At 45.8% G+C, this 23,691-nt stretch overlaps 2 protein-coding genes, 1 non-coding gene and 1 pseudogene across 3 annotated transcripts; 2 read left to right on the top strand and 2 right to left on the bottom strand.

The window, feature by feature from the left end:
* The first annotated feature begins 2,984 nt into the window (after window positions 1–2,984).
* On the top strand, window positions 2,985–3,058 carry TRNAI-AAU (transfer RNA isoleucine (anticodon AAU)). The gene has a single exon. It is a non-coding gene; the product is annotated as a tRNA-Ile (tRNA).
* Window positions 3,059–4,955: 1,897 nt separating this feature from the next.
* On the bottom strand, window positions 4,956–5,700 carry LOC136474065 (late embryogenesis abundant protein D-34-like). Its single transcript, XM_066471681.1, has 2 exons — window positions 5,518–5,700; window positions 4,956–5,414 (listed from the first exon to the last, which is right to left on the bottom strand). The coding sequence occupies exons 1-2, from the start codon at window positions 5,698–5,700 to the stop codon at window positions 4,956–4,958; spliced, it is 642 nt and encodes a 213-aa protein (XP_066327778.1).
* A 1,219-nt stretch (window positions 5,701–6,919) lies between these two features.
* On the top strand, window positions 6,920–8,089 carry LOC136470207 (uncharacterized). The gene has a single exon (XM_066468128.1). It carries the CDS (start codon window positions 7,196–7,198, stop codon window positions 8,087–8,089), a length of 894 nt encoding a protein of 297 aa, XP_066324225.1. The 5' UTR covers window positions 6,920–7,195.
* Window positions 8,090–10,173: 2,084 nt separating this feature from the next.
* Window positions 10,174–17,312, bottom strand: LOC136474064 (uncharacterized; annotated as a pseudogene).
* Window positions 17,313–23,691: the final 6,379 nt, after the last annotated feature.

The following is a 23,691-nucleotide window of genomic DNA, read 5'->3' as shown; positions in this document are numbered from 1 at the left end:
TGCTGCCTACTCTCTGTATGGCCGCTGACCAACATGCTGGTTCACCGCGTCGCCTGCCGGGATGGAATGGGACGTCACGACCCGCTGACAACGCCGGGGTGTGGCATCAGCGGCGAACAGGCGTCTGGCGTGGAGCCGTCCCTGTCACCATCTGTAGTCTCGGCGGGACCCGCATAAAGGAGGAGAAAGGCCCGGCAGTCCTAGAAGCCTTCCTCTCCTTGGCTCTTCTCCATCTTTCTCTCTGTGTAACCCGCTCTTCCCCTTCGTCTATAAAAGGGGAAGCAGGACGCCCTGGGAGTGAGGACGGCGGTTCACCACTCTACACGGCTGTAGACATCAAAGCACATGCCCTAACACGCCTTAGGGGTACACGCACATCAGAGACTTATGACATGTCCCTCTCTCACTCGTTTGTAACCCCTACTATAAACTTTCAGTGCTAGTAACACGAGCAGCAACGATGAACTTGACGTAGGGACTTTCTGCCCGAACTAGTATAAACCTGGTGTCCTTTAAGCACACCATCCAAGCCAGACGCGTAATACTAAAAAATTACTAGTTGGTAACTCGAAACACCGACAGAAACCTAGTTAGTACAATACACTAAGATAAACACAAGTCTAGCATAAGTTTCAAACAATGTCTGAAGCACATAACAAGATAAGCAACAAAAATAATGCTCATGAAGGGATGACAAGAGACAACTAGATTTTCCCCATGGTAAGCCACATTTTCTTTGTAATTAACACTGTAGAACAATGTAAGCCATTTCTTGTGTTCATCAATCACCAAAATTCTTACTATGGATGTCGATGCGTTCACATCCTGTATAATTATAGCCTAAGTTCTCTTCCATAAAATAGATGAAATCGTGATTTTTCTCTGCAATCAAGAAATGTTTCTTTTGCAATTCGTACGATTTTTTTGGCAAATTTTGCCGCAGGACACCGTTCAAACGTAAAATTGACCGAAACACACCGCCAAGACGAAATATGCCTAGTACCTTAATAAAACAGTGTATATTTGTTGTAACCCACCTCATCGATTATTTTATTCATTTCTTATATTTTAGGAAAGAGAAAAAGAAAAAAGACATTTCTACCCATGTCTTCCACCTCCGGGCCTTCACTGACTATTTTTCTAGTAACACACCGCGCTGCCATTAATTCATCACTGTCCTCCTCTGACCACCTGCCATGCCCAGGTCCGCCTCCTCGTTCGGTGTCAGCACGCCGGCGCGTGGTGATTAACTGCCCGCCTGTGCTAGCCTGAAGAGGGGTAATATAAGAAAAACAAGTTGGTACGGAGTCAATAAAAAAAACATCCAGCGGATTACCCTTGTCGGTTCATATGGATGGGGTTCTGCCTGGCAAATTCATGCCAAACCTGCCTCTCAGACATCAACAAACCAAATTCAAATGTTGATATATCACCGATCTATATCTATATACCTAAAATAAAAAGGCAAAGTTTTCAGCCTTTTTTTTCTATCGTCCCCTAACTAACTCCGTAAATGTGGAAGTTGGTTATATACATGTTTACAACTCTCTTGATTTATATGACAACGGCTTGGCACAGGTTCTTAAAATAACTTCAATAGCTAGGAGTCCTTTTCCAAATATATTCTTTGATCCTGAATAACAGCATGTTCGTTTGGCTGTGGCTTGTCGTAAACGATCGTAAATTTCCAGCCGGAACAGTATTTTTCTCTCACACAAACCAGCCAGCAGTACTTCTTCACGAACCAGCAACGATACGAACCAGCCAACCGAACAGGCTGTAAGTTGAATAGGAATCTAATCCTAATCCAGATAGGAAAGGGAAAAAAGTAGAAATTAGGCAAACTTATCTTATTATTTTTGGTCTTTTTATTTTTGTTTTTGTATCTTTTTCTTTCTTTGTTTTTTCCACGTGAATGTTCCAATCTCTGTTAGGAGCAAGAGAGAGTTGTCCGTCACGCACACGGTACCGTACGTGAGTCCTCATCCATCTTGCACAGGGGTGCCATCCATTGTCTATATATGCTATTTCTTCTCCAATATTTTTTTTATTCGTATGTCTTCTTTTTGCTAATTTCGTTGCTTTTCTTTCTGCTGTTCCAAACCTGTTCAACTAAATAAAAATAAAAAAAACTAATACACAAGAAGAGACAGATTTGTTGTACGCTAAGAAAGACGACGAACATTGAGCCGCCGTGAATGAAGCTGCTAGTGCGCGCAATAGAGACCTACTCGTACATGACTACTCTGGTGAAGATGAACGACTAAATAATGTGTTTGTAGGTGCATTAAGAGTATACATATTGTCGTCGATGAGTGCAAAGATAAGAGAACCGTGAGAAAGATGTTAACATCTTAATATAAAAATGATCTGTTGCAACGCACGAGCATTGTAATAAGAAAAAAAAAGAAGTTGATAGGGAGAGGGAGCAACATCCAGCGGATTGCCATCGTCGGTTAGATGGGATTCGGCTAGGCAAATTCATGCCAAACCTACCCTCTCTTAGGCACCAATTGTATGGTCACCCCCAAGAGGCCCCAAACGAGGAGGCATGGCATCTCTCTAGCAAAGGCAACGCTAGTAGTATGCCGGCACACGGTATTGAGAATATTTGTGTGGACCGCAAGAGGCTACCCACGCTCCCCCTATCAGCTCCTGCCTCCCGAGACGCGGGATTACAGGCCCGCGGCACCGGACCCGGCAACAAGGGCCCTAACATGTTCTTGCTTATGGACGCTGAGCCCATTGAGATTTCCCCATGTGGACTAAAACTGCTGTTCCAACATGCTTACAAACTAATCCGGCTGCGTCAAAAGGGTTCAAAAGGCCTGGTATATGGGCAAGCCGAAAGGTCAGCCCGTTGGCAACAGGCGTGCGTACAGGTCAAGTGCTCAACCGCGGAACCCCTACTTTTTTGTTTCCTTTACACAGAAACTGTCTAGAAGTTTCTAAATAAAAGAACGAATAGCACACACGGTACAAAAGGCCTATTAGCTCAGTTGGTTAGAGCGTCGTGCTAATAACGCGAAGGTCGCAGGTTCGAGACCTGCATGGGCCATTTTTAGTTGTTTTTTTTGTTTTTTTTTGTTTGCTCTAGGCCAATTGTGGTTTTTTGCTTTTCTTTTCTTTTTTTTTTGCTCTGGCCCAATTGTGGCCAATTTTTCCTCACCAGTTTTTTTCTGACTGTTTTTTGCTCTGGGCTAATTGTGATGTTTTGCTTTTCTTTTTTTTGTTTGCTCTGGGCCAATTGTATTCTTTTCCTCAGCCATTTTTTTGCTCCCTCAGTTGTTGTTTTTTTTTTGCTCTAGGCCAATTGTGTTTTTTAGCTTTTCCTTTTTTTTTTGCTCTCGGCCAATTGTGATCTTTTCCTCAGCCGTTTTTTCTTTCTTTTTTGCTCTTTTTTTTAATTTTTTGCTTTTTTCTCGTTTTTAGAGACTAGCAAACATGCCCGTGCATTGCAACAGGATCCAATACATAGTGAGTTGTAGCACAGGTTATGGATTCGAGTCAAAAATTAAATTAACTTAGTGGTAAAAATCTTTGTTTCTTAAGGAGGTCAAAGATTAAAATGAATGTGATCGCTTATTTATTGTTTTTTTACTTTTATTATATTTATTAGAACATGAAAAATCCAAGTGGAGAAAATAATGAAAACAAAATCAGAAAAGTCAAGCTAGTGTCAAAAACATCCGTGAGAAAAAAAAATCTGAGCATCCTCGAAGCCAGGTAGAAAACAGTCATGATAAAAATTAGAATGTACTTTAGAAAATAGCCACGGAAAAAAATCAAAACATATTCATAGCCAAGTTAAAAGCGTCCAAATGAACACAAAGCAACATGTACTCGAAACAAGTAAAAAACTGACAAACCTCGAAACAAGTAAAAACGGACAAACCAGAAAAAAGTGAAAAAGGAAGAGAAAAGAAACTAAACAAAGAAATTGTATCCTTCTTTTCTCTTTATTAGATTTCTATTCTTATATTTTTGCATTTGGATTAAGATTCATATTCCGGTTACTCGGAGTTGGAGAGATCTAATTGGATTAAGATTCGTAGTTATCTATATTATTATATTTTTTCTATTTAGATTAAGATTCCTATTCACCCAAAATCGGAGAGATCTAATTGGATTGTGATTCCTAGTTATATAAAGAGAAGGACTATAGTAGTTTTCTAGCTTCACAAAGTTAGTTAAGGGATGACCGGACCTAAAAATAAGTGGAGAAAATTTTTGCCTATTTGGATTAAGATTCCTATTCACCCAAAACCAGAGAGATCTAAATAGATTATAATTTATAGTTATATAAAGAGAAGGGCTATAAGTAGTTTTCTAAATTCACAAAGTTAGTTAAGGGATGACCAGATCAAAAATTAGATGGAGAGAAATTTTACCTCTTTATTATTAGGTAAAGATAAAGATTTTTGACCATCCTCCACTGCAATTGCGCCTCTGCTTGGGCTTGGTCCACACAACATGGCCGGACCAATCCTCACGCCACCGCTGTGCTCACCGTCGTGCAAAAAAGCGCTACCTGTTCAGCGACGAGGTGTGCTCATACCGTCGTCACAGTGGGAGCTGAGAGGCACCGAGAAGGCGAGAATGCTCCGTAGTTCCCTGAATCACTGCTGTTCTCATCCTTACCTTCCATGCCTTCTTCACTCGTGCTCCTCCGTGGTTAAGGGGACACTCTTGAATCTTTGAGTCATTGCTATGCTATTTAGATGACGATGCTCGATTTTATTTTATTATTGAAGAGACGCACGTAAAAACGGTACTAGGCTACTATGGCTGGTTCGCTTCGTTAAAAAAATAAATTAAAATATAAATACTGGTCCGACTAATTTATTATAAGAGAAAAATATAGTTCAACTAAAAAAACCTTAAAAAAACGGATTATAATAACTAGCCAGCCGCCAGCATCGTATCACAATATTACATAGGCCCACTACTACATGTTACATCATCCTCCCCTCGTTCATATCCGCCGCCGCTACGACAGCATCGGCGATGGCACCGGCGCCGGCCCCCTTCCCCACGTTGCGCGCCGCGGCGGCCGCCACCATCTGGGCGTCCTCCCTCGTGGCCACCTTGTCGGCGGGCATCGGCGCCCCGGCGGCGCCACGCACCACGTCCCTGAGCGTCACCTGCTTGTCGCCGCCGCCGCCCTCCACCGCTCGCTTCGCGTTCGTCTCCAGGGCCTGCTGCTCGCGGGCCGCCACGCCGCCGCGGACGTTGCCGCGCAGCCCCGTGGCGCGCATCTCCGCGGCCTGCGCCGCCGCCGCGTCCGCGAGGTCCACCGGCTTGTCGCCCGCCGGCGTCTGCGCCGCCGCGTCGATGGCCTTGGCGATGGTGACCGCGTCCGTGGCCCCCGCCACCGTCCGGCCCGGCACCGGCACGGCGAACTGTGCCATCACCTGCATGCAGGAGCGCGCGCGTACGTTTCGAAGATCGTCCAGACATCAGTACTGTACTAGCTATAAGATGGTGCGTGCGTGTAACTTATTGGAACGTACGTACCTGGCCGCCCGCGCTGGCGGTGACCATTCGTCTGCCGGCGGGAAGAGTTGTCTCCTCGACATGCAGGTCGTTGCCCCGCTTCTGGCCTTGTCCAATGATCTTGTCCCGCTCGTGGCTCACCTCTCGCTTGGCGGCAGTCGGTGGGTAGACGTCGCCGGTGCGGACGGGCTGCGCCTGGTTCATGCTGCCGACCTGCGTGCGGACTCGCAAGCTATAGCTGGATAGATACCTGGGCGAAACAGCAAAGAAATTGAAGGATCGCTACTCTGTTTTGCTAGCTCTGGCCTCCGAGATGCGTGGCTGCGCAGGTCGGCACACGCCCAAAAGGTGTATATGTACTCTTTTGGCGCCATACGTGATACGTGGTGCTGGCACAAGCATGGTGCCTGCTGCATGTTCACGTCTTACGGTGACACGTCTAGACGCGATGCGTACGTGTGGGTTAATCTGAGTGACAGAGAGCGGCAAAGGTTTGGCGCCCGGCTTTGACACCTGCAAGCCGCAGAGCGGACGCTGGCTTCAAGTTTTTTTCCCCTCCCGACAACACGCTGACTTCAAGTTGGTACACGCGGTGAGATGTTTAAACGGCAAAAGGACTTCATTTTTTTTCTTTTTTAAAGAAAAGGACTTGATGGTTTGCTACTGCCTAACGTCCCAATGCAGCCAAAGAGTAATGGAGAGTAAAACATCTCATCAAATGTTCAGAAATTGTGCGTCCGAGAGTATCTCTGATGTCTTAAAAATTTATCCATCTGACTCCTTGTCACCCCCACAGCCAGCATATACAGATGGAAGAGTGGAAACCGAAATCTCAGTTCTGCTTCTGCTTTGGTTTGAAGGGAAGAACATGAAGAGCAATTGTAATGCATCAATGTCTCCATGTACAATTTGTGAGAATAAACACATCGATGTGTGCGTCTTGTGCACGGTCCCCAAGGAAAAGAAAAATATTAGGAAGATACACTCGAGTGTTCATCTTTTGTCAACGGTTGACCATCCCAAACCAACCACCCCCACCCAACACAACCCCCCCACAACAAACCCAACACAAACACCCCACCACCAACACCCCCCCAACCCCCCACAACATACCCCCCCACCCAAACCCACCAACCCCCACCCCCCCCCCCCCCCACCCCCCCCCCCCCCGCATCCTTTGATTTCATTACCCACCATAATATGGATAATCTAAGTAACTTTTAAGTTTTGCATTTAACTAACTACTTATATTATTATTGTTGACGCGAAGATTAGTCACCACATAAGGCTTGCTTTGGCAGCGGAGGCCAATTAACCCTGGGCAGATAACCCTGCACGTGGAATTATTTGGATTTTTTATTCCCACTTCTGCCTAGGGAAGATTACCACCTATGGGGGAGTTTCCCTGTTGCTGTTTGGCAGCAGCTCCTCTTCTCTTCCTCCCCATGCCCACACAAATATCTGCGTCCATGTCCCTATCTCTTCTCACCCGCCGCCGCCGGCGGTTGAATCGACGGAGACGTGGCTGGATTGCTCGATTCCGTATGGGAATTGGTTGATTGATCTGGGGTTGCTGCTGTGCCTGTGCTGCTGAATCGATTTGGGGATTCGAATTGGATTAGGCAGGTGTGTAGGGTAGGTGGGGATCCATCCATCGATTCGGCTGGGCGAGGAGGCGGTGGACGATTACGAGCTCCACATGGTGTGCTACGGCGGCGGCGACGATGACGACGACGGACGCGTGATGGAGTGGGAGTCGGGGCTCCCAGGCGACGACGAGCTGACCCCTCTGTCGCAGTCGCTGGTGCCCCCAGGTCTGGCGGCGGCGTTCCGCATCCCGCCGGAGCCCGGGCGGACGCTGCTGGACGTGCACCGGGCGTCGGCGGCCACGGCGTCGCGGCTGCGTCGCGCGCCGTCGTCGTCGTCGGGAAGCAAAGGGAGCGGCTCCTCCTTCGCGCCCTTCCATCCCCAGGTAGGGGCAGCGGGACACGCAAGGGGGGACGAGAGGGCAGACTCGTCAGTAGCCATCGACCGCGCGACGACCAACAACGCCAACAGCAGCAAGCGTCCCCGGCTGGTTTGGACGCCGCAGCTGCACAAGCGGTTCGTGGACATGGTGGCGCACCTGGGGATCAAGAACGTGGTGCCCAAGACCTGTGGCGGCGGTGCACAAGCTGTTTGTCGAAGGGATGGCACGGCGGAGACCTGTGGCGGACGGTGGCGGCGCAGTGCCTCCTCGCATCGAAGGGATGACGGGCGGCGGCGGCACAGCGCCTCCTCGGTCCTCGCCTCCTCGCGTCGAAGGATAGACAGAGCGACCCACGAGCGGACGGGGAACCGTGCCCGGTGTCTTGAGACGTGGGGCGGCGCCCCGGGGAAAACGCGTGGGTCGGGCTGCCCTCCCCCTCTGCGTAGGCTTCCAAACAGCGCCGTAATCTGGCCCGTGGCCAGTTTCCGCGCGGGCTTCTCGCCCCGGGAAAACGCCGGGATCCCGGAGGGATTCCTTGCTGCCAAAGTAGGCCTAAAAGGGTTAGCATGCCAGGATAGCCAGTTCCACGACCTAGGTCTTCCTTGGACGTTCTACATAATTTAGATCATCTTGGTGAGAGGAACACATTGGTAAAGTCCATTCTGCAATTTAAAAACCAGCTTAAGCATGTTTACGGACACGTTTTGTGCAGTGGCGGCCAAAACAAGCGAAAAATCCCGCCAAACGGCCCGTGGCGCGAGCGATTATTTTCGCCGCACATGCATCCACACCGCGAAAATGAACTGGAAGTCACGTTTCCCATGCGGTGGGATGGCCGCGGTACACGTACCGCACCGCACGGTCCGCAGATGCCGTCCCAGACACGTCCTTAGCCACTTTGGAAATCTGCTACGCCGGTTTATTTTTGTTGGATGGAGTTTCCCAATGGTGAGAGGAAGCATCGGCAGAGCAGCGATGAAGAGAACCCAAGGGGTGTAAAGACCCCTTTGATCGCTGATGTAATGGCAACATAGAATCCACTATGTCCTGCTGGCTTAGGCAGCCACCAACTGCATGCATCCACCTGTTCTCTGATTTAACGGCACCACATGTGCAACTGTCTTGCAGATACTCTGTTAAACTCATAACACGACTGAATTAATCATGAATCTAAAGCATATTCAATTCCTACACTGTAATGGTTATTTGTATTTTCAAATATATATACCCGAGCATGCATATCTGTAAGTGGAATTCTCCCCACTGTTCCATCCATTGATCAAGAGTTTATAAAGGAGTTACATGACTCTTCCACTACTAAGACTTGTCATTCTAGACTCTTCCACTACTAAGACTCTTCATTGTAGACTCCATAAATTCTAGGCTATTCATATTCTAATATCCTCCCGCAGTCTCAACTGGGAGACGATCGAACATTGAGACTTGATCGAAAGTTGAGGAAGACAGCAATTGGTAATCCCTTAGTAAATATGTCGGCATACTGAAGGGATATATGAACATGTAGAACCCGCACAGCGCCAAGGGCCACACGCTTCTGGACAAAATGGATATCGATTTCCACGTGTTTGGTCCTTTGGTGATGAACTGGTGGGTTTGTTGACAAATACACGGCACTGATGTTGTCACAATAGACAAGAGTAGCACGTGGTAAAGAACGATGAAGCTCGCCCAAGAGTTGGGAATCCAGAAGCCTCAGCCACGGCATTGGCAACACCCCTGTATTCGGCCTCAGCACTGGACCGCGACACAGTGTTTTGGTGCTTGGACGACCATGATATAAGATTATCGCCAAGAAACACGCAATACCCAGAAGTAGAGCGGCGGGTATTCGGGCAGTCTGCCCAATCAGCATTTGAGTAGATGATCAAATCATGTGACCGGCTATGAGAGAGAGTAAGACCGTACTCCATAACGCCTTTGATATATCGCAGAATGCGTTTGATGAGAGCAAAATGGGACTCTTGGGGGTTATGCATATACAAGCAAATTTGTTGGACAGCGTGAGCAATGTCCGGCCGTGTGAGTGTCAAGTATTGTAACGCTCCAGCAAGACTGCGATATAGAGTAGGATCGGCAACCGGTGGTCCATCTCGGGTGGACAACTTGGAATGAACCTCAATTGGAGTTTGGCAAGGATTGCATGATAACATATTTATCTTGTACAAAATTTCAGCAGCATATTTAGCTTGAGAGAGGAACAAACCTGAGGATGACCGCTTGGCAGAAACACCCAAGAAGTAATGAAGATTAACAAGATCAGTCATGGCAAATTCTTGCTGCAGGGAGACAATAATATGTTGAAGAAGATGGTGCGATGAAGCCTTCAATATGATGTCATCCACATATAACGGAAGATATGCCACATCCATCGCATGAGTGTAGATGAAAAGCGAGTTGTCACATCTAGAAGCCCGAAAACCAATTGAGGTGATGAACGCCTGAAAACGGTTGTACCATGTTCGTGGGGCTTATTTGAGGCCATAGAGAGCTTTGTTGAGCTTACTCACATAATTGAGACGAGCCAGACCAACAAACCCAGGAGGTTGTTGGCAATAAATAGCTTCATTAAGAGTGCCATATAAGAATATATTTTTGACATCCAATTGATGAATAGACCGATCACTGGAGACGGCAAGCGACAATACTGTGTGAATGGTATGTGGAATTCTCCCCGCTGTTCCATTCATTGATCAAGAGTTTATAACTCTTCTACTACTAAGACTTTTCATTCTAGACTCTTCCACTACTAAGACTCTTCGTTCTAGACTCCACAAATTCTAGGCTATTCATATTCTAATAATATCAAACCATGCCACATCTCCCAATCTCCAACTCACGTACCACCTCCAATTAAACATTAAACGAGTTCATGCTTCAAACCTGCATTCATGGATGTTTTTACAATAGGTCTTACAGTACTCAATATCTATAGATTAAGTTCTTATATGACTACATCACGAAGCCACCAGTGTTTAAAACATATGGAACCCTGTAGGGTCTAATTCCAACACTATTTTGCGGCTGCCCATTCGCAACTCTCCAAAATTAGACAACCCATACACCCATTGCCCCAATGGACCATTGTTTTCACGGTCTTTCACGAGCCGAATCTATCAAGCCGCTCCCTCCATGGTTACTTCCATAGCAGCCATGTCTACCTGTGAGCGGAATCCAATAAGCACAGTAATTAGATTTTCAACCAAACACCAATGCAATTTTAATTCATGTGCCACATATTTACTTCATGATGTGAATATGATGGGGGAAAAAGCATACTGCACCCATGCAACGGTGATTCATGACTCCCAACTCACGTCTTTACAAGTCTCATAGGAAAAAAATATTCTACAAAGGCCAGGTTTCACGCATGGCAACAATGCACATGCAACGGTGATTCATGACTCGGCATGTGAACGTGAAATGAGTTATGTGGCCAGCTATCATTTGATACCTATTCAGCTGCTCCTGTTCTGCAGTCCACACATCTCAGCAAACAAAACGCGTCCAACATGCCCCTGGTCTTGCACAAGGTGTTTGTTTAGCAACTTTTTTAATATATGTATTACATTCAAAACCTTAGCTAAAATGAAATTATTGAAAACAAAGATATTTCATTAGTGTCAACTCAGATAACCTTAGGTATGTCTGGCAGTAGACGCTCCCCATCAAAGCACCTGCAGAAATATGAACAAAGGACACCTGTGCGATTCCAGCTGTGAAAAATAACCAAATATCAATTTCCCAAACTATACACACATTGCAATGCGCAATTGCTTGCATGAAACGCAAGTATGCTGGACATATATGCGGATACTTGTGCAAAGCAGTGTAGCATGTCTTAATGGGTCGATGCTGGTGGACAGGGATCAATACTTACCAGTGCATACCCGCGTACCGCCAATGGAACGGCGCCACCGACGCATCACCCCATGGATGATCCCACCCAGGAAACAAGACCCACATCGCAGACAAAATATTGCATTTCAACATTTCTGCAACACACGTGTATACACTGCATTTGGAAAACCCAGGAATGTTCATGCATGCTGGGTCGAACACCAGGATACTGTTGTCCTTCAGGTTCCAAGAAAAACACACCCATCTCTGATGCAAAATGACCCGGAAGAACAGCTGCATCAATTGATACCAGGGATGAGCATTTGCGGACCACTCAGCAAGTACATTCAGTTATAATTTATCTTACCATGCTACAGTTATATATGTCGTATTTAAGGTACGTTCCCACGAACTGATTCCTAATGCAGGGGTTATCTATGTCAAACCATCCTGCTATGACTGCAGCCTTCAAGAAAAAAATGTTACTGCCAGATCAGAATCTTAACACAGCTGACATGATAGAGTATCCGAGGATTACAATCTCCACATGGCTGTAAAGAAATATAATATGTTCTCTAATTTTTTCAGGAGAGAGTTATCGAGCATCGACTACGAGGAATGACACGGGTATCTACGAACCAATTCGGTTTCATGCCCGGAAGGTCAATCATTGAAGCAATTTTCTTAATAAGACAAGTTATGGAGCAGTTCAGAGAGTAGAAGAAGGACCTACACATGGTTTTCATTGACTTGGGCAAGGCTTATGACAAGATACCAAGAAATGTTATGTGGTGGGCGTTGGACAAACATAAAGTCCCAACAAAGTATGTTACCCTCATCCAGGACATGTACAACAATGCCGTGACTAGTGTCCGAACAAATGATGGAAACACAGATTACTTCCCGAGTAAAATAGGACTTCATCAAGGGTCAGCCTTGAGCCTGTATCTCTTTGCCTTGGTAATGAATGAAGTGACTAGGGACATCCAAGGGGATATCCCTTGGTGTATGCTGTTTGCAGACGATGTAGTGTTAGTTGATGAAAGCCAGACAGGAGTAAATAGAAAACTGGAGTTGTGACGGCAGACCCTTGAGTCCAAAGGTTTTAGAGTAAGTCGAACTAAAACAGAATACATGAGATGTGACTTTGGCAACGCTACACATGAGGAGGGAGAGGTGAGTTTGGAAGGTCAAGTGGTGCCTAAGAAAGATACCTTCCGTTATCTAGGATCGATGCTACAAAAGGATGTAGATATTGATGCAGACGTTTGTCATAGGATTAAAGCAGGGTAGATGAAGTGGCGCCAAGCATCTGACATTCTCTGTGACAAGAGGGTACCACAAAAGCTTAAAGGCAAATTTTATAGAACGACGATTAGACCCGCTATGTTGTATGGAGCAGAATGTTGGCCTACAAAAAGACGACATGTCCAACAACTGAGTGTCTCGGAAATACGTATGTTGCGTTGGATTTGTGGTCACACAAGGATGAATCGAGTTCGGAACGATGATATACGTGATCGCTTAGGGGTAGCACCAATTAAAGAAAAACTTGTCCAACATTGGTTGAGGTGGTTTGGCCATGTCCAAAGAAGACCTTTAGAGACACCAGTGCATTGTGGAGTTCTAAGTCGAGATATCAATGTGAGGAGAGGTAGAGGAAGACCGAAGCTGACATGGGAGGAGGCAATAAAAAGAGATTTAAAGGGTTGGGATATATCTAGAGATCTTTGTTTGGATAGGAGTGCTTAGAAAACAGCTATTGATGTGCCTGAACCGTGACTAGAGGCTCATGTTGGGTTTCAACTCTAGCCTATCCCAACTTGAGGACTAAAGGCTTTGTTGTAGTATACAGTACCAATATGTCTGATTCAAAAAAGTGCCGCCACCGTAGACGCCCTTCTGAACGATACAGCTCATCGTCACTCTGAATAAAACTCCTGATTATTGCATCAAACATGTCCATTTCCAGCTCAGAAAGGCCCTTCGCTTGGTCACATGCAGCATTTGGCATGACCTCGATATATTTGGGGCAGTTGTGAACAATATGTGGGCTACAAAAATAAATAGGTTCAAAGCATTATAGTCTGATATGCTCAATCACCTAGTTTTTGATGCGGAGGTCACTACAATTTTAATGTCAGCAGAAAGTAAACACCAAAACAAGGAACAAAGCCTTACATTGTGTTTATTGGTCGATCGCCAGAAATGGCACATCCATCAACGAGGTCCGACAAGTCACAGGCTGTCCTTTCATTGTAGTCCCAGACACCCCCAAGCTCCCATGGTGACCTTGCACCTTCAACAATCCTGACATCCACATGAGTGTGCTCATTTTGCCAGTCCTCTTCTTCGCTGGGCCTAGTGTTCAGATCTATTTGATTGTGTTCCTTTATTCGGCGGACTAGTGGGTAGAACTGCAACATAGCCTTGATAGCTGAATAATCCACGCCTCCCAATTTGCTTCCATCGCTCCTTTGCTCAAGACCATCTGTATGGCTAGTGCTTACTGAACTTGATCTTGCGTATTTCACCTTCTTTGGCTTATTCAATTGGCTGCATAGCATCTCTTCAATGGACTGTCCCTCCATATTCGCACTTCTCGTGGAGTCTGCTCTACTGCCACATATGGTATATGTCCTTTTCTTGCAAGCGCTTTCGGCATTCTGTTTATTGTTCCAGTTTTCATGCCAAGATCGGTTCAGATGCTCTGTATCTTGCAACCCACTCGCCAGGCATCCACCAACTACATATTAAATGGAGTCACATAGCAATTTACTGTTAGTGGTGTCTACTTATTTTGTTGACTACATGTGTTTTATAACTCGCAGTTATTCATTTAAACATTACCGTAATGCGCTGACTGCACACCAAATTCGTATCTGAATCCATTGACATATGGCTCCATTATACTGAGCAAGACATTGATACACTCAATCCCATAATGCTTGCTAGTTGTTTGCCTGTGACAGTCGAATTCAGCTGCTGCTAGGAACAGGGGGCCAGCAGCCTAACAGTCCAATGTAGATAGGTTTAATACATTACTTTTTTTGAAATGTGCGCAAGGGCAACTGATTTTTTTTTTCAGAACGTTGCCCACGAGAACATTGCACACATTGGAAAAGTGATCACATATACCTCAAGGGGTAGCCGCAGAATCCTGACCATCGTAACCGATGCTTGCCATAATGAAATCTGGGCCTCCGTTTCAACATCAGATGGTTCGATGTTGTTATGTGCCCATGTATAGCATGACCCTTTACTTCGCCTAACCTGTTTCATTCAATGCACCATGTTTTCAGCTGTTCTGTCAGTAAACAAAAATCTGAATCCGACGAGTACTGTTTTTTTCACATTCAGTGCCATAAGAACGAATAATTTACATATCCAACATTTCACTGGATCTTACCTTTGACTTTCCGAAACTAGGTGGGTAGTTTAAATCTTGCTGGAGCAGCGTGTCTGCTGCGATCATGCTTTTGATGCGCTCATATGTAAAACAAAAGATCTGTGGTAGGACATTATGGTCCATAATCCATTCTTCGATCTCCAGGTTGTCAAGGTAGAAAACCTGTGTGCGTGTAAGGTTAGCGTCAGTCAACATCTGAAAACATTATCATCAATGAAGCATTATATAACAACGAGGCACGATTGGTTCTATATGGATCAAAGCTATGCAGCCACAGTTCTGATAATAAAACAACACATCGCTCACTTTTTCGAAGTGTCTAACCTGTAGAAAAAGGTAGCACCCAGTTATGTTTGGTGCACAGCAACCTGACATTATGTCTGCTTTAAACTTGGCAGCTGAGCCAAGTAACCGCTGAAGAACGTAGTCAGCCCAGTCAAACTGATGAATACGGCTGGGCTCAGAGAGTGCACCCCAGTAGTCTACGTGAACATAATCATGTTTGGCCCCTGGCACAAACAGAGTTGACATCACAAAAACAAAAAAGCAACTTTGAATGCATCCTCTTGATCTGCGTTCATGCCGTCCGGGTACTTAGTAACTAGTAGCTCTTGAACAGCCTTAATACTACGTTGATCTTTACCATCTGAAGGCCAACACTGCAGCTTCATTCTATCCTTGGCCTCCCTGCTTAGATTGCGTGCTCCATTGACCTTTTTCCCAGTGCCTGGAATGCCAAATACAATAGCTATGTCTTCACTGTAAAATCTCAGACTGCTACCATCAGCCAATGTTAAGCTTGAATTTGCAACATCGACCATTTCCATAAGCCACGCTGAAAACCGCCTGTTTGTAGACTTAATTGGTGGAAATTTCAGGAGGCCACCGAAACCGATTGACTCAACGAGCTTCCTTTTCCTTTCATCAAATCTTGATATAATGTCGTGTACTGCTTTCATGGAGCACCTAGCCTGAATAGACCCTGACACCACAGTAATTGTTCCACTATTCATTGTCCTTCCTGATTGATCCGAGAAGCATGAATTTGACCCACACTTTGATCAGCTCCCATTTTTCTCTGTCCCCATCGACGCAATCATGTGCTAGAACTCCATCTGCCCGCCCTTGTTCATCTCCCTCATATGTGATCCTGCAAATGCGAACTTATGAGTATATCATCAGAAATCACAATCTGTTTCAAGGACATTAGTATCACTAAGGTCCTGTTTGGGAGTACCGTATTCTTTTTCAGGTGTGAAGTGTTTCCACCTGTAATTTGTTGTGCACAAAAATACTACTGTTTTCTTTTACACTTGTAAAATGTTGTTCGGGTCAAAAGCTTCCGCCTATAATTTGCATCTACTGCGTGGTGCTTACATCTCAAAAGCACGGATATAGCATTTTCTAAGCAGGTTGCATAGCAGTTGCAGTTGCGACATGTCTCACCAATTTACTTGAACATAGATTAAAATACACAATTCCGTAGACATGCCTCAAAAATAACTTGAACATGGATTAAAATACACAATTTCTTAACCATAAGAACACACTTCAGATATAGGAGCATATCTTCAGTAAACAGGCATGTCACTGCTCAGTTCAGAAGCAAGATTATTAGGAATCATAACCTATCCAAGGAAGTACATGGTTGCTTCAGATAAAATGACACCTCAGATCAGTTCATAATTGCTGCAAGTCTGAACCACCAAAAGTCAACAATAAACAAAACTTTGCAAAGGATGAGCAATGCATTAATCAGCTCTTACAGAAGAAAAACAACATAGATAGATGTTGATCAGAGAATAGTACTTAAATAGAACTTCTCCAAAGATCACAAGGTCATAATCTTGTAAGGTCTTCACATATCTGCAGCCACTAAGCTGCAACACAGAGTTGCAAATTTAAGTGTGAAGCATTGTTAAAAATTGCAAGGAAATGTGAAATTTCAGAGAGATTGCAGTACATGCAAATAAGAATAAATGGATGGACAATAGAATGGTGTGAATATGAAAATGGACGCAAAGCAATCCATGCCTAAGTTCTGAATTCTGAAGCAGATCAAGCACATATCATTCAGTCATTGCAGCGATAATGCAGCCTGCTGTAAATCTACATTCTCTGTTACAGCACAGAATGGCAGTGGTGGAGGTAATTAATTAGGTGCATAAGAAGGCTACAACTACATGGGACCCCAGCAAGGAATGACTGAGCAAAGGGAAAAAGCCAAGAAGTCAAGAATCGGAAGGAAGACAGAAGCAGAAGCCTATACATGGCACACGTATCTACCCTGTAAGTATCTCTGTTATTGTCATGCACGCCCAGGCTTGTGATGCGCGGAAGGCATTCCGATTCATGGCCAATCGTATTTCTGAACCACGGTAGAAATCGAGAATTCGATGCAATAGCACGAGATCTAAATAACTTGATTTAAGTATTTGAGCTAACCTTTCATACAAATCGGAATCCATCGGAGGCAGGAGTTCGACCCGTAGGTCTAATGGCCGCCTTCAGAGATCATCCTCACGAAGGAGGAAGAAGAGCAGTGATTACGGAAGGAGGAAGAACAGCAGTTCCGATCCAGGGGAGACCACTGACTGCACTGTATACATCCGCGTTGCGAGTAGTCTTCATTCGGTCCACAACAGTTCGCACCAACAGTGTCTTTTGATTCGACCGGACGTCACGTCAGAGTACCCGGCCGAGGCAAAACCGCGCTCATCTGCTATGCGCACACGGTTGCAGAAGCACCACATCGGTCCACAAGTACACACCATCGTCCACGTCAGCGGTTCGCGTGCAGTTCTTTGGATAGTTGTTTGTTTACATCGGACTACGGCTTCGGCGACCTCGCCCATGCCGCCGCCTTCCCTCCCCGATGAGGCCGCCGCGACCTTCTCGGCGTCCACCCACGTGGCCGCCCTGTCGCCCGGCACCACGGCCGAGGCGTCGCCCGTCCCTGTGGTGTATTTGGTACCTGACCGCCAGCGGCGGGATCGACGTACCCGGGGCGGCGAGACTGCCTCATGGTGCTGAACAGCTGATCAGCGTCGCACGAGAGCTAGCTGCCTGGGCTAAAGAACGGCAGCATCACATTCACAAGGATTGAAGAATATATGGTTCGGCTAGCACAACCGCACAAGCCCTGGCAACGCAAGGGATTGAGCAGAGCAACCACCTGCACATGCATATAAGGGCCTGTTTAGATGACGAAAATTTTTGCAAAATGCACTATAGCACTTTTCGTTGTTATTTGACAATTAGTGTCCAATCATAGTCTAATTAGGCTTAAAAGATTCGTCTCGTGAATTTCGTCTAAATTGTGTAATTAGTTTTATTTTTTATTTATATTTAATGCTTAAAAGATTCGTCTCGTGAATTTCGTCTAAATTGTGTAATTAGTTTTATTTTTTATTTATATTTAATGCTTCATGCATGCGTCCAAAGATTCGATATGACGGGAAATCTGAAAAATTTTGCAAAATTTTTTGCAACTAAACTGGACTAAACCACATTCCTCGAGTTGCGTTGGCACGGGCCTTGTCTGATGTCTCCTTGATGCCTACAACGGTGGGTCTAGACGGCTACAACTACAACGGTGGGTGGATCACGCCCAGTTTGCAAGATGCCATGACAGATTGACAGACAGGGCCCCCGTGTCAAGCACAGCTAGACAGTCGCCGTCTCTGGTGTCCGGTTTGTTCCCAGCTGAACCCACGCAAGCTGCAGCTAACGTTACTAAACGGCAAATGGTATCTCTCTCTGCAGGTTTGTCTCCACCATGATTTCGGTCGGCAGTGCGTCAGTATTAATTTCATTTTTTATGAGTCAAAATATACGCAAGTACTCCCTCAGTCCTATACATAATCTCACTTTTCAAAAAACCAAACATTTTCAACTTTAGTCAGATATATATAATATTAATATTTACGGTGTATAATTAGTATCATTAGATAAATCACTAAATATATTTTTATATTAAATTTATTTAAAAATATAAATGTTACTAATATTTATACAAATCTAGTTAAATTTTAAAAAAAATTGGCCGGTACGAATCCTACAGTGACCATTTTTTACGGAGGGAGTACGTACGAGCTCGATTACCTCCTTCTGACATTTCTCCCTTGGGAACTGGGGTCCACTTGGAAAGAAAAAACCATTATGAATAGAGATGGTAACAACGAAGACCTGATGTCTGATGGGGATGGGAAGATTTCTTCCTCCATGGGGATGAAAAACAAGAAGTTTTCTCCCCGTCAGATCTTATAAGGATGGATTGAACCTTGTCGCAAAAAAAAAAAAAAAGAAGGATGGATTGAACCACATTCCTAATTCCCCGTGAAGAATGTACACATCCAGAGTTAATGCTACGCTACTGCTGCATAATACTTACATTTTATATTGTAAGTCATTCTAGCTTTTCTACATACATAGGTTTATTGTGCACTTAGATATATTTTATGTCTAATACAATTTGAAATGGGTGGAGTATTAGAAAAAATTGAAGATTTAGCCTCAGAACGTAGCCCTGCCGACCGATGAGACTAACAACTCACAATATATCTAAAGAACCCCTCCATTGATCCAACACAACCCACTCACCATCTCCAAATCGACATGAGTTTAAAGAGTGGGTGATCACCATTTCGTCGAACATTGACGGCCGGCCACCTTCTACTACGCATATGATTGTTGCTCGTACGTGAGCTCCATCTACTCGTGGAACCCCATCCAAGATCATTCATTCCCTTCCATTGAGCCCCAAGATCTGAAAGGATCAAGATGCCCAAGAGGGGGTGAATTGGACTAATTTTAAATTTCTTTCAATAATTAAATCCTATGGTTAGCCCAATTAACCCCTTGTGCCTAGAAAGTGTTCCTAATTGTTCTACCGCACAAAAGACTTGCAACCTAAGTTCCAATCCTACTCTAGCATGGCAATTCTAAGAATGTAAAGACATAAAATGAATTGCTCAAAGTAAATGCTCAAGGTAAATGCTCAAAGTAAATAGAGAGGAAGGAACACAACGATGTTTTGCCGAGATATCGGAGAGTCGCCACTCCCCACTAGTCCTCGTTGGAGCACCCGCGCAAGGGTGTAGCTCCCTCTTGATCCGCGCAAGGATCAAGTGCTCTCTACGGGTTGATTCTTCGACACTCCGTCGCGGTGAATCACCCATAACCACTCACAACTTGAGTTGGGTCACCCACAAGCTCCGCCGGGTGATCATCAAACTCTCAATCACCACCAAGCCGTCTAGGTGATGGCGATCACTAAGAGTAACAAGCACGAACTCTCACTTGACCACGACAAGCCTAATGAGAAGGTGGATGTACACTTTGCTACTCTCGATCTTCACTAATGAGGTCTCTCTTTTGGATTCTTAAATCTCAATCACCTCACTAGGACCTTGCTCTTCTTGGCACTCTCTAAGGTGTTTCTCAGCTGCTGGAATGAGCAAAAGTACCCCCACACACGAGTGAAGGTGGTATTTATAACATGGGCTGAAAAATGAACCGTTATGTGCCTCTGCGGGGTGACCAGATGCTCCGGTCAGTACACCCCGAACTCTAGAGTTTACAGTGTGACCGGACATTGCCAGCGTCCGGTCAGCACTGACCGGACGCGTCCGATCATGATTTACCCTCTCTGGAACCTTACTGGAAACGACCGAACGCTGGCTCTCAACGTCCGGTCACTTGACCTTCCAGCGTCCGGTCACACCGAACGATTTCACATCAGTCAAATTAACTGACCGGACTCTACGCCAGCGTCCGGTCACACCGAAGCCAGCGTCCAGTCAGTATTTGACCCTCCATTCACTTCCAACTCTCGATCATACGTGAATGAAGTTTGCTCCATTGGATCTTAGGCATATGTAGGAGCTACCTAGCGCTAGTTTTAACAAGTGTGCACCACACCTAACTCACTAGACTCACCTAGGTCAAGCTACCCGTCCATACCCCCCTTAATAGTATGGCTAAAGGAAAAACAAAGTCTTAAACTACTCTAAGTGTCTCTTCAACTCCAATCGACACTTAGAACTAGTTCATCCTTAATCTTGTTGTCCATCCTTTGAAAACCGAAACGATTTCCATCGTAGGGGCATGACCACCTCGATTGCCCAATTGATCTCCATTACCATGACCTAACTTAATTGTATCTGCAAAACACACGTTAGTCATAGTAATCTTATATTGTCATTAATCACCGAAACCCTACTAGGGGCCTAGATACTTTCAATCTCTCCATTTTTGGTAATTGATGATAATACCACCTCGAGTATGTGAAAGAGTTGAGGTTTTTTTAACATGCTTGGATCATATAAGCTTTTGTCAATAAGAACAAAAGAGTTAGGCAAGCTTATATGAACCAAGCCAACATGATGTACTCAAAAGATATGAATTAAGCATGTGTACAAGTAATAAAGCTCATTTGCATCGGAGTAAAACACAGAAGCAAGAGCAAATGAGCATAACATAAGTGATATGACATATAAATAATTCAAAGTAGAGAGCACACATGTCATATATCACGGTCACGTAGATATCACTATCACACATATATATGTTCAATGCATGAAAGTAAACACACGATGAATGCATAATAGTGTATCACACATAAAAACTCCAAATGTAATATATAAGCTAATAAGATAACTAAGCTCCCCCTAAATACGTTGCTCCCCCTAAATCTATCATACTCGATCCCTCTCCCCCTTTGGCGTCAAACACCAAAACCTAAGGGTCGGTCGGCGGGGCTGCAGTGGATGAGCCGGGTGCTGAAGTACGAGGAGCAAGCTGAAACTGGTTGGCATCATCATCTAATCCGGAGCTCTAAGCAGTCTGACCCTCTGTAGCTGTAATCGGTGCTGTAGCAGTCTGGGTCGGATCAAGAACTAGAGCTACTGTAGACTGAGCTGGTAGGACTATAGTAGGCTCTGATGATGCCACTGAGGAAGGGAGCGTCTCTGTAGTCCTGGTAACAGGTGCAACTGTAGTAGGACCTAGGACATGTAAATATGGAGGAGTGAGCATCCCTGTCAACTCACTGAATGAAGCACCAAGGCTCCTGGACACTATGGTCTCTGGCACTAGCAGCAAGGGCGTCTCATCTAGGGTAAAGCCCGTCTGAAGCGGCGTGAACTGTGGAGCTGGCAGTGACGTAGCAAAATACTGGGACACCTGCTCTGTAGGAGAAGCAAACTGTACTGGTGGCTGCCCCTGACTCTGAAGCCCACTAGGCTATAATGCTGGAGTCATTGAGGTAGTGGCAGTCTGACCAAGCTGGGGCGAAGGCTGTGATGGTGGAGCCCCAATAGCAGTCACAACATGCTACATAAATCCAAGGAGCTGCTGCTGCATAAGTATCTGCTGCTGATGCATGGCTTGCTGCTGCTGCTGTAGAGCCTGAGTCTGCTGCTGTATAGCTAGCTGCTGCTGCTGGATCTGCTGCTACTAGCGCTGGAACTCATCCTGCCGAGTCTAGAACTGAGCAAATGTAGCAGCTGTCTCCTAAGCCTGTCGTGCCTGGTCCTGCCTCATCCGCTCAAGTATAGCAAGGAGAGCGGGGTTGGTCTGCGGGGCAGGTGGCGCTGAGCTAGAGCTACCGGCCTCATGGTCATGTCACTGAGGAGGCATCCGAGGGATGGGCTGATAGTCATCATCAAAACTATCACTGGGGTCGCTCACGACCATCCCCTCCTGCTGAGCAAGCTTCTCCTCCTCTGTAGCTGCAATGCCTCTAATGATATCATCCTGCTGGGCTACAGACTCTAGCACATCGGGATGATGGCACGGCTGACTAGGTGCTTGTGGAGTGCTATGACGGATCATCTATGTCATGTTATAAGCAGGGAACTCAGTCGTAGCACCACTATACTCTGCAAGCATCTCTGGTGGCCTCACTGTGACTACTCTGTGGATAAGCCAGGTGATCTGGTGAGCATAGGGCAACTGCCTACGACCTCTGAAGCCCTCAGCAATAGTATCCTCCATCTCTGATAGAAGAAGATCCCAAATATCAAAAATTGTCTGCTGCATTAGAGAGTTGATCAGCCACAACTGTATACGTGTCAAGCCCTCTCTGTATCCCATCCTGGGAAGCAGTGTCCTCCTCATAATAGCCTCAAGTATGTGAGCAGTGGGATTTAGGTCACTGGGGTTCCTGCGTGATCCCTCTCCAAAGGGCTCAGTGAAGTAGTGGCGAACCAAGTCCATAGGGGGGCACATTGCCACCATGAGGGCGTCTGGGGGGTGTTGTCTGGCCATAGCACACCTCGTGAAGTCTGATTGGCTGCTCCTAAAGTCTCAGTATCTCCCTGGCCCTCTGGCTTGTCAGGCGGTAGTCTCTTCCTCTGAATGTGAAGTGAATATATCTATGCTGTGGGTCGATTCAGAGGGAAGCATAGAACTGCCGAACCCAAGATGGAACATATAGTCCGGTCTGTCCAATCAAACCTAATAGCCCCGATAGATATGTGAGGTAGGGGCGAATGTGCTCTCCAGCTGCTGCAACTATAGAGTCAATGTGGCACACCCTCTGAGATCTAAAAACCGCCCACTGTTGAGATAGGCATTATATAAATCCTCCTGCAGTGGAGTGTAGAAGCCCTCTGAAGCTCTCTCATCCCTCCTCGATGGAAACCATACCTCAAAATCAACAAATCTCAGCTGCTGAACCTGCTTGGTCGTGGTGGCCCTTAAGTCAAGATGGGTCACTAAAGGTGGACCCTGTGGTCTGGGCGGTGGACGAGAACCCCTCCGCTGTGTGTCAGCCCTCTGTGTGACTAGGGCATGGGTACGACCAGAGCGGCGAAGCTGTGGCTGAGGTGCCTGCTCTATCTCCTCGACCTGCTCTCCCTCCTGAGCCTGCTCTGTCGGCTCTGCTGGTGGAGGCTGCTGCTGTGGCTCCCCCTGAGGCTAAGGCTCCTTAATAGCAAGACGTCGTCCTGCCATC

This window comes from Miscanthus floridulus, chromosome 8, assembly GCF_019320115.1.
Source record: "Miscanthus floridulus cultivar M001 chromosome 8, ASM1932011v1, whole genome shotgun sequence".
Classification (NCBI taxonomy): domain Eukaryota; kingdom Viridiplantae; phylum Streptophyta; class Magnoliopsida; order Poales; family Poaceae; genus Miscanthus; species Miscanthus floridulus.
Note: the sequence above shows the minus strand (reverse complement) of the source record. Positions and strands in the feature narration are given on the sequence as shown.